Here is a 12,346-nt window from a genome sequence, read left to right as displayed (position 1 = left end):
TGAAATATTCTTCTAAGCTGATGTTAAGTGCTTAATTTACAAAATATGAAAAATAAAACTTACCTGACGGTACCCCACCATTATGATTCGTACAAGGACAATATTGATATGGGTTCCCAAAGATTCGTCATGATAAATTTCATCCACCTGAAATTTACATTAGACAGGATGTCATGCAATGCTTTCATTCAATGCAGAAAACATATAATGTTTCATTTAATTGATTTTTCAATTTTATAGGATGGCTGTGTCTGGGGTTTGGGTATTTGAAATGCCCCCCACCCCCACTGGTCACAGCTAAAAATTAAATCTGTTCATTTTGAGCTGCTGCAATTTGACTTTACAGGTTGAATCCTATGTAAACATTTACATATTTCTAATTCTTTATACAGAATGCTTAAAAGATTTATTTTATTTTAACATCCCAACTCTGTCACAAAACATTACTCTCTCATTGAGACCCTCTTAACCCAGAATGACACCAAGGTGGAAAAATTAACCAGAAATAGAATTAAGGGACCCTCATGTTGAGCTGGTCAAACCAGACCACCCTGGCCCCTCCTGGACAATTTCCAGACACTCTAATGCGAGTAATATCTGCAGTTTGTTGCATCCCTGGGTTATGTTTAAGTGGGCAATGCCTGGTACACTCTACTTTAGGATGTGCCCCTAACACTTTCACCTTAGCAGGCTTCTCCAAGCCTGCAGAAGCACAGATCCTACTCTGAGATCTTCTGAAAGTATATTACTGAAGCCCAGCAATCCTGATCAGAAGCTTTATTTTGACCACTCGTACTTGTGAACTTATTATTTCTGTCACTGCTCATAAATTGCAAACATTATTTAAAAGCTTCACCCAAATACATACACAGTAAATTTCATAACATACCACAGGGTAAACACTCAAAATATTTTTCCAAGTTCACAAAGAATATGTGCAAAGAACTGGTCAATTATTATTATCACTATCAGAAGCATCAGCAGATGTATGATGGTTGGGAGAAATACAACCTGTGCATAATCCGCTATCTCCATATTATATGATTAAGAACAGCAGACGAGAATTATAGCCATACCACAAATCAAACCTGTAATCAATGGGTTACTGTAGTTGGTCATGTACCTACATTGTGAAAGTACATGGTTCTCTATATTTATGAAAAACAAAAACTGTTGTTGCCACCGTATATTAAGATTTATTTACAGCTTGTACTTAAGTGCATGTTTGGCATTCCAAATTTTTTTCAATTTTCACAACGTCTATTACATAAGCATACACAAAATAATTTGGCATGACTGGTAGACAAACCCATTGTGACTTTAGTCATAAGTATAGTACAATATTCCTACAATACTGTATGCTTTCTGTTTGTCTCTTCCTCAGAGCTGGGCATCTCCACTAGCTGAAGAGTTTCGTTGATGCCAAACTTTACCCTTGCTTTGCCAATAAGTGTTTTCCTATCATAGAAACTTTGTTTTCAGGAATAACTGAGTTCCTGTATGATGTAGGCCTTGGGCCACTTGTGGTCACAGGCCACTTACGCGTGTTGCTTTCCGTACACACAACAGGAACAGTAGCCTTAATCGAAAATATGAGACATACAAAGAAAAGTGATATGGTGTAAAATGAGGCATGTTCAGAAGTTCATTTCACTTTGTTACTTCAAAGCAATTATGACTTCATGAGAGAGACGATTGCTTTGATGCAGTGTGTGGCACAGTGCACCAGGGAGACAGCTATGAAGAGTGATGCGGTGAGAAGTGGAACACGATCGGGAGTTCATGAATGACACTAACAACCTTATTGCTTTGAAGAAAACATGACCTCATGGAAGAGAGTATTGCTTCTGTGCAGTGCATGGCACAGTGCACCAGGGAGTTGACTATGAAGATTGATGTGGTGTGAAGTACGGTGCTTCATCTTCGCAGATAACTTGCCAAAGTCTAAACTACTAGCAGATTTGTAAAATGTTGCCAGTGCTTGTGGTCAGCACAATTTATCATCTACAGTATGCCCAACCCATGATAGTTCTTCGTTGAACAAAAAGTACAAACCGTGGAGTTGATGTTAAAAAGAATACCAGGAACTACAAATGGCCCAAGTTATTGCAGTTGGAAAGCACCTAAAGACAGCTTGAGTGACATCCTGGCCACTCTACCTAAACCAACAAGCAGTTTGGTTGTACCTCTTGTGACAGATAGGGGGCGCTGCTGTCCCCTGGAACCCTCAGATCAGATGCCACACACCAGATAAAAGTCCAAATATTGAATTTATTAATGCAATACAGTGCACAAAACACCCTCCACTCCACAATACTCATAAATCAATACACAATACACTTCTCAATAAACAATCCTCCTACTCCCAGACGCATTGCCACCCATCCTTCCGACTCAGCTCGTCTGTCTGGGATTTCCCATAGTCCTTTTATAGTCCCTGACCCGAAAGTGTTTTTGATCCTCTCAGTCTATGTGATTCTTATCACTTCCGGGTCAGAGCAAAACTCTTTTTTTTCATCCAGGAAGTACGTCAGTTCCTCTGTCGCTGTGCCTAAGACGTACTTCCGGGTTATAGGGAAAATAGTAGTCCCTGCTCCTCCCTGCAGCATCCCCTGGAGGTCCCCACGGTATCCAGCAGGGCTGTGATGAAAAACCCACTGTCCATGATGCCCTGCTGGAACTCAGGGCACCTCTATGTTGTAAGAAGGGCTCCACCTGGCGGCCTGGGGGTATTGGCCAGAATGAACGGCCGGCCATATCAAACACTCTTTAAAAATATCTGAAAGTCACTCTCACTCTCAACAAAATCTGTTAGTTAATAATAAGCAATAATAATAACATTTACTGCTTTACATTTATTTTGGGTTCTTAGCAAAATCTTTGAAATATCTTAAACATTCAAATGTTAAAAGGAGTATTGTTCCAAACTCACAATAGTTCTTACCCTGTCTTGCAGACATCCAGGGGTTTCTGAGCCACAAGTTTAATGTACACACATCACACATCAGGGACAGGACTGAATTTTCTGAGTCCTGTCTTAAGTGAAAGCAGTACGCTACAACACATCTCTAGGCTCACTCTTGTATCTCCTAAGATAAAAATTTAGGTATAATCCTCATATTTGAAGAAGGTAAACTGTACAATTTCAAAGAGTGGGTACTTCTTCTGTTCACAGATATACTTGGACATATACTTTCCAACCCTAAACTGCAGGAAAAAGAGTAAATGTTGGACTCAGACCAACTGTCATATTTGGAGTATTAACATTTCTGTGAAGGATTTTAGTCAACAATAAAACTGGTTTGCAGATGGCTTAGTTTGAATTAAAAATGCATTACAAAATTGATGAAAATATCAAATGAGGAAAGAGAAATACAGTATGTAGTGATAATGTCATGAATGACACAAGACAGAAAACTCTAATGCCATATAAAAATCAATCTGATCCCTGTCAAGCAATACAGTAATGGTTAAATGTGCACAAATTTACTGTGAAGTTATTTCCGCACATTCATAAGTTTGGAAAGCCTTCAGCTTCTCCATGATGTAAAGACAGCTGTGCAAAATATAACAAAGAAAGGCCTTTAAAATGTACATTTTCCTTCAACAAAGTGGCAATAAAATTTTTCACATTTGGGAATATTTAGCAGATGTTTCTGTAATCAAAAAAAATGTAAGCATTACTTCACACATCCGAATTCATAATATTCATTAAAAAGCATGATTTGCACATTGGTGTCTATTTATACACACATTTTAATATCCTGAATAAAAATACTAAATGAGACAAACACTTGAAAATATACTCCAAACACCTATAAATTTGATTTTTTTTTTTGTTTAAAACAGCAAAATGTTCTAAAGATTACTTAACAACTAATACTTTATAGATATGATAGTAAAACATTTTAACTTTTCCACACATGAACACTACACAACAAGCAAAGGCTATAATTAGCAGAATGTGTATATTTAAAATGGAATACAATATATGCCAAATGTACAGGCCTAAAGCTAAATTGTTCTGGTTCCTCTCTGCCACACAATAATTATTTCAAACACAGTGTAAATATACTCTTAACAAATAGCTCTTAATAGGAAAACCTAGGTTTAAATTGTTGCAATACTACTTCTTCTACAATACTACATCTCCATCTCCAACTCTCTTGTCTTTTTTCCCTGCAGACCAATCATAGGAAATTCCACCCTGGCCCGATTACGTCACTTTCGGTTCCGGACCCAACAACATCACTCACTTCTGGTTCTAGGCTCGATGACACCACTTCTGGTTCCTGTCCCGGTGACGTGACTTCCCCTGCCAAGCTTTAAACCCACCATGTTTAGTCTGCTAAGTCAGTTCTGTCTTGAGCTAAACCTGTAAAGACCTGTTTTGTCATTTTTGCCTTTTTTCAGCCAATTTTCAAGTATATGGGGTGGCTGCCCCAAATCTTTTGGTGGTATCATTGCGTATCTTTTCACAATGGCATAATCAGCAGGATAATTGACTCCCTGAGGAACCTAACCGGAAAGAAGCCTTTACGTCCCATCCAGTGGGTTTCCAGCCCCTGTAGGCCAGGTGGGAGATTTCGGTTGTGGGTCTGTGACTCCAACCTGATGATCAGAGCCAAAGCTAGACCAATGGGTTTGTGCAGGAGGGGCAAACAGAATAGGGCCATGCTCGAGGGAGGACATGTGTGGGGCTTTTTATGGTCTCTCGGAGGAGAAGACCGCCCACCAGAACCCCACAAAGGCAGATTCCTTTGCAAAAGGTGGGGGAGCACCGGGCCAGCAAGCGAGGAAAATACTACAATGGGAATTTGATTCCAAGCGACCAACCCACTCCCAGGCATTCAGCCTGTGGGGCAAAGTCGGGTGCTGGCTAAGGCCAGAAATGAATAATGCCCGGCAGGTAGTAGAAAAAATTACCTGCATTCTGCTACTCAATGCACTGCCCAAGTATCTCGCCCAGCTGGCCTGGGGACAACCTTTTAAAAATATGATTGACCTTATTCAGGTCATTGAAAGGCATCGGGCGGCTTCACACTCTGGGGGAACAGAACAGCCTCTGTGTAGAACTTAACATGCATGTGTCCCTACTCCCGGGCCCTGTTCTCACTATCCGGAGAAAGTGCTGAAGGCCTCTGATGTGCACCTGCATTTTCTGTCCCAGGAGGCAGTAAAGGAAAGGTGATGTGCTTTAGTTAATCCTCTATTGTTTCCTTGTACAGGAGTACTAATATTAAATGGGCATAAGGTATCAGCCCTAATGGATTTCGGCAGCGACATCTTCATTGCTGCTCTCCATTTTGTGTTGCCACAACAATGGCTAAAAATTAAGACCAGTCTGACCTGTGTTCATAGAGGCACCCACCAGTATAGGCTTGCCTGATGCTTCATCAGTTATGAAAGGTCACAGAAAAAAGTAACAGTTGCGGTTCTCTGAAACCCTCTGTTTCCAGTGATACTGGGGCGAGACTGGTCTGATAATAAAAGCAGTTTAACATTAACCACTCCTAAACAAAAGTTGGGCCTAGTAATGGATGGCAAAAATATGTCCCAAGCTGCCTCCACAACGCGTACATATGGCTGAGAGAGGAAACATGGTCGCACGGAGTGACGTGGCAATTCATGGGACATTGCAAAATGAAATTGTCATCATCAGGCGCTGCAGCAATCTGGAATTAAACCGCGCCCCTTGAGGTCAGTGTCGACACTTTCTCACAGCTACACTTTCAATTTAAGTAGACTCCGGCATCTTTTAAAAGGGAACAATGGAATGATGATTCCCTTATATTTGCAAAAAATGCAGTGGTTCTGGTGAATGGCTATTGCACTCAACATCCTATGCCAAAAGGCCCTCACTTTGTATAAATAATATCCTTCTTTAACAGGTAGCAGAGCATGAGAAAGAGGGGAAGGTAGGGTCGCTGCTGTTAGTCACATGGTTCTACCGGTGTCAGGTCTGTGGACTAGTGCCCACCCGCCTACTTGGAGCCGACCCTTGAGCATATTAAGCTCCAATTCTATTGGCCGCGGAGGAGGTCCGTCACTTCTGCATGCCCTGCCATGAATGTCAACTGTGGCAGATTCCGAGGAGAGACTATTCTCCTTTAGTTCCCATCCCCCTTATTAATGTTTTGTTGCAATGTATTGGGGTTGACATAGTGGAATCCCTAGAACCCTCGGCTAAAGGACACAAATATATTAGTCATGGTTAACTATGCTATCTGATATCCCAAAGTTGTTCCTTTGCACACAGCTACCCCCAAAGCCATCATATGGGAATTGGTAGGGGTGTTTGCATGAGCGGCATCCCTAAAGAAGTCCTGATGGACCAAGAGATGCCCTTTACCTTGTAGACATTCAGGGAAACCAGACCCTCAAACAGATGCTACACAAGTATGTTAGTGAGGGTGAAAGGAACTGGGATCAGTTCCTCCCCTTCTCCTTTTTGCATAATGGGAAGTCCCACAAGCCTCTATGGGGTTTTCACTGTTCGAATTATTGTATTGGATATCATTAAGAAAGGTTTGGAGCAGAATGAGGCCCTCCCCTCCACAAATATGCTAGAATATATCGCACAGTTACACAATAGATTCGTGAACATTAGACCCATATTAAAAGCTCACACAGAAAAGGCGTAAACAGCTCAGGTCCACTGTTATGATTGTGGCACATCTCTGAGGGAGTACCGCTCGGAAGGTCGAGTCATGGTCCTTGTTTCTACCTCTCACTCCAAATTCCTGGCCCATTGGCAAGGCCCATACAAAGTTAAGGAGAGAAAGGGGCTTGTCGATTATTTAGTGAAACAACCCAATCATTAACTAAGCGAACATGTGAACCTGCTGAAACTGTGGAAGGACAGAGCCTAACCTCTCCTCTGGCCAGTCCCATTCACTCTATGCTCACAAAACAGACCTTAATTTCAATCTTAATTTGACTGCCACACAGCAAAAGGAGCTGAAAGCAGTTATCCTGTCTGTCGTGAGCAATAAACCCAGATGGACCTTCCTGAATTTGCATGACATTGTGACAAAGCCCAGGGTGATTGGCCGAAAACGCCCACATTGACTTCCTGAGGTAAAAATAGCAAAAGTGGAGCTGGAGGTCAAGTGTATGCTGGAACTAGGTGTGACTTAGGGAAGTCAGAGTCCCCGGTCTAGCCCTATTGTATTGGTCTCTATGCCTGATGGGAGTTTGAGGTTTTGCAATGACTTCTGGTGGCTTAAACAAGTCAACACCTATCCAATGTCATAAGTGGATGACCTCCTTGAGTGGCTAGGACAGGCTAAATTCTTGACCACACTTGAAATGACAATAGGGTACTGGCAGGTTCCTTTAATGGAGTCTGAAAAGGTTAAGACTGCATTTAGCTCCCCTAACGGTCACTCTCTGTATTGTGTCCTTCCATATGGGTTGCATGGAGTACCCACAGCTTTCCAACGTCTGATGGATAAAGTGCTCCGACCTCATACAGTGCTGCCTACCTGGATGACGTGGTCCAACACATTGTAGACTACATATGTGTCCCTGAAGGTCAAAATTCACCAATAATACACTTTAATATTTCAAGTACACACACTGACACGAGTTACCAAGAACTTGGAGCAGACTTCTCTCAAGCTGACTACTGAGAGGGAAAATTCATTGTTTAAGCATTATGATCATTGTAAAGCATCAAGTACAACTATTTTACTACCGAATAAACTTGAAAAAGTCACAAGAGTGACATCAAATGCAATTTTTGGAGGACATACAAGATCACTACTGTGGCCCATATTATTGTACAGTATAATCAGACAATTATAAGATGAATTCAAGTGTCAGTTTACTTTTTGGATTTCATAGTGATGTAGTGCAGAGAGCAAATAAATGGGGTGACAGAATACTAATAAACAATAGGTTTGACACTTGAAAAATAAAAAGAAAGATGGTTCAGAAAATGAGCAGGAAGTGCCAGAAAATATGTAAAAGTACCGGCTTGTTTAATTATTTTCTACAGTCTATTATATCTTGGGCCTAACTTGCTGCCCTTATTCACACATTCTTTGTTGAAAGAAAAAATCTTTGACTCTAAAAATTGGGTGATGAAGACAGCAGTCAACAAAGGCTTTAATTTTTGCTCTTCATTTATTTATTCAAGCTCCAACATAAAACAGCCAAAATTAATCATAATATATTAAAATGATAATTTACATTTGGATCAGAAGTAATAGAATCAGGCTAGGTAAATGCAAGATTCAGTAAAAAAATATCACCTCAAATCCTCTTAGAGCTGTGTTTGGAGCTATTTCTGACATGATTAGGCTACCCAGCTATATCAGAGTTTCTCAAACTCAGTCCTAAGGCTTTAGTTCAACCAACTTCTGTTTTGGATTAGTTTCCCAGACTAACTAAGCAAGTAGTTTTTTTCACATTTTATATGTTTTGAGGTCAATGAAGAAATTACAAAACTAGGTTTGGCAAATTTTTTCTTAGAATGTACCAAACATTAATGTGTATTACTTTTCAAGATTTTAAGATTTTAATCATCACCATGATTGTCATTCAGATTTTCCATGTATTCTGGTTATTTCATTCATTATTTACAAAAGAATATGTTATTCAGGACCAGCGTACTAGGATCCTGAAGTAAAGCTTTTCAGAATTCATTTGCCCAGGCGTCTGCTCTGCTTGCTGTTAACGATCATTATTAGAATGCAATTGAGTGAGCAAACTATGCAGAAAACAACAAAAGACAGTTAAGCATTTAAAGCTATACCAAAAAAACAAATATTTCAAAATAAATTCTTATAAATTCAAAAATCAAACTGTTGTGCTTATCTGAATGTACAATAAGGTAGAAAAATATCTCAATTTGTGGTAAAATGACTCAATGATTGTGAAACTGTTTGAAACAAAAACATGCAAACACATGAAATCCTCAAGGCTGAGTTTGGGAATCACTGTCATATACTACATTGGTATACTACATTATTCAACCGAATTTTAACCCAACCCTCCATACTTCAATGGGAAAACAACATATTATATAAAACTAGAAAAAAGCATATTTTCTTTACAAGAATTATTCAGCGCTTCTTCATAATTTGAAAAGAATTCATTAATGTTATTTTAAAGTAACTTTACTGGTGCCCTACCAAGATATCTGCTAAAAACATATCATTTCAGGATGTACAGTATAACACAGAATGTATAATTTGATTTTTAAATACTAATTAGCTATCTGTTCAAGTTAATATCCTTGACTATCTAGTGGATTAAATAACAGCATTGTGTAAAAGTATAAGAAAAATGCATAAAGAAAGACACTTCTATTGACCTGACTGCAACATTGGGCTGTGTGTTGGTAACTATTTCAAAACATGTTACACAAAGAATGTGTAGTACTGTATATCTACATCAGTACAGAAGTCCCCACTACCTTTCCTACTGTATGTGTACTGTAAATGTACTTTATGTTTACATTTTAATAGTTACATTCTGTTACATTCTGCTTTCATTTCACGGGGGGTAAACATAACGCTAAGGAGATTAAGGATGGGGTTTTTAGTTTAACAAATTCGGTGACAGTCTGATTGGACTTTTTCGCTTTAATTTTACTGTATGTTAACAGTTATTTGTGCTTAACTATTGTATTATAACATTTCTCTTATAACATGCATTTTTGGAAATTAATTAAAAAAAAAAAGAAAACATCAGCAAGGGCAAGTGCAGTAGGGAATCATTTATAAGGAAATGTGCCACAAGCAGAGGTTTTCAAGAAACAAGCTATGTTTTAATTTCTCTTGAGCAATGACTTGAGTATTGTAATAAAAGAGGCTTGTACATGCCTAGATCCAACATTGTGGTTCTGTGAAAACAATACTTCTCTTTGGAGCAATAAATAGCCTGAACATAAAATGCATCAGACTTCTCCTAAATTACCATAGATGCATAACTTTTTTCAGCTTTAGGCTACAGCTTTGTGTAGCTTTTTACTTTGCTAGATCCTAGTTTAATCAGATCTCAGATAAATACTTTTATTCAAATAATTCATAATTCATCACTGTGAAATATTTCTTTCACAGAAGATGCTGTTAAATAGAATGAGCTGGAAGTAATATGACAAAGAACTTTAGAATTAACGGAAGACTGTCCAAAGCCACCAAGAGAAATCAACAATTATTAACACTATTATACATCAAAATCTCTTTACTGTACTTAGATAAATTTAACTTTCACCCAAGCAGCATTTATTCTAAGGTATCAATAATTATTTTATATATGACATCAGAAGTGAGTATTAAATAACATGGCCTGCTTAACTGTATTACATTCTGTTTACAGGCACATCACCAACAAATTTTAATTACGTTAATTACAAACATCCAGTAACACATTAAGATGAACTTTGAATTACCAAAACTACTTACATGTTTACATCATCATCGGTAAAATATTAAACAAATACAAAATCCAAAGACACTTAATCTGTTTTTTAGTCTAAGAGTACAGACAAATCTTTATGAAGTCACTTCATACATATTTTAATCATATGTTGTGGAACGGGTGGCACAGTGGTGCAGTCGGTAGAGCTGCTGCCTTGCAGTTAGGAGACCTGGGTTCGTTTCCAGGGTCCTCCCTGCGTGGAGTTTGCATGTTCTCCCTGTGTCTGCATGGGTTTCCTCCCACAGTCCAAAGACATGCAGGTTAGGTGCATTGACGATTCTAAATTGTCCCTAGTGTGTACTTGGTGTGTGGGTGTGTGTGTATGCGCCCTGCAGTGGGCTGGCGCCCTGCCCAGGGTATGTTTCCTGCCTTACGCACTGTGTTGGCTGGGATTGGCTCTAGCAGACCCCTGTGACCCTGTAGTTAGGATATAGTGGGTTGGATAATGGATGGATGGATGGATGTTGTGGAGCTAGGCACAATAATGTCAATACTAACTAAACCTCTTAATAGTGAGTGAGCTTTTAATTTAAATGAATGGTTTTAAAACTGAAATATTCTAAAATCATGCTGAAGGCATGGTATATTTTATCCATATGCATAACAATTAGACATCCTGCTTTCAGTTACCCTTCATTGTACATCAATAATCTCTAGTCACTACCCCAGTGACTGGCAAAGAGCAACTATTCAGACTACCCTGTCTGTACTAAATCGTAACAGTTACAGAGTGAAACTGGCTCCCTGTGCATCTGACTTGAAGGATTTTCTCAAGATAATCTGATTATGGTGACAGGAGGTCCTTGAACCTTGAATGTATTATTTTTCTTTGCTGCAACTGACTGTATTTTTAATACTGCATAAAACAAACTCACCATGTTGGTCACTTTTGTTAAAAATTTGTATTATTACAATACTGTATAATAAAAACAAAAAACAACAAACTGTTCCCTGGAAAAATAGAGTAAATTGCCTTGATCACCCTTATTTTACCAAGACAGTCTAAATAAAAAGAGAAGGAATCACAAATGGTGCCTACAAGTGCAAAATATAGTGCACATTTGCTTTCAAAAATCAGTAAAACAATGCCTAAAACTAGATTTCTGTATAAAACACATAGATTTTTAATTGTTTCTTACTTGAATTCACTCACTTCGAGAAATTCCACAACTATGGACTACAAGGCACAGGAATGCTTCCAGTTTCCAGCATGTATTTGGCCTGTTTTAAGAGTTACAATGCTCATATCAGGTATAAATGCAGATAGGTTCAATAATAATTGCTTTTTATGTGAATACATATGTAAATAAGCATTTCAACTGCACACTTTTGCATACATATTTGCTTTATATGTTTCACTTTTCAGTAGTATATTTAAAATATTATACTCAATATTAAATAAATATTATTAGCACAGCTGTAACAGTGGCAAGCACATTTAGCTTATATCTCCATAAGAATGGGGTTGAAAATCAGCCTGAACACTTACAAGTCTGAAATTTCTGTTTCCCCTACAGGATTTTTGTGTGGAATTTCTCATTGTACCCTAATTCCCTCCAATATTACAAACATGTGCATAAATGTCTAAGGTGCATGTCTGTGAGAGAATGTCCTACAGTGAACTGGTTTTCTGTCAAGAGCTAGTTTTTGCCTTGGCAGAGGCTTCCACAAAAATGTTAGCTCCTCAGAAGCCTTGTTTTGTTCTTTTTGTTATGTTTCCATTTTTTAGCATTTTTGTCTCTCTTTAATTAGTTTCCTGTATGTTTTATTTCTTGCTATATCCTATGTAGATGATGTCTTCTGATGTACCATTGATTATGTGTGTTATGCTGCAGGCACCTCTGTTATCTGCATGCACTCAGGTGCTGAGGTCATTTGCTCTTTTTAAGTAAAAGTAAGGCCAGCACATAAAGCT

The 12,346-nt window shown here is 38.6% G+C and overlaps 1 protein-coding gene across 4 annotated transcripts in view; it reads right to left on the bottom strand.

Moving 5' to 3' along the window:
• The window catches only part of LOC120541319 (A disintegrin and metalloproteinase with thrombospondin motifs 3), a 325,004-nt gene that overhangs the window by 170,979 nt on the left and 141,679 nt on the right, over window positions 1-12,346 (bottom strand). For all 4 annotated transcript variants that reach the window (XM_039772826.1, XM_039772833.1, XM_039772841.1 and 1 more), the window contains one exon: window positions 64-147. In XM_039772826.1, the coding sequence (XP_039628760.1) occupies window positions 64-147 (84 nt within the window). The remainder of the gene's footprint in view (window positions 1-63; window positions 148-12,346) is intronic.

The sequence above is a fragment of the Polypterus senegalus genome, chromosome 1, assembly GCF_016835505.1.
Source record: "Polypterus senegalus isolate Bchr_013 chromosome 1, ASM1683550v1, whole genome shotgun sequence".
Lineage (NCBI taxonomy): Eukaryota > Metazoa > Chordata > Cladistia > Polypteriformes > Polypteridae > Polypterus > Polypterus senegalus.
Note: the sequence above shows the minus strand (reverse complement) of the source record. Positions and strands in the feature narration are given on the sequence as shown.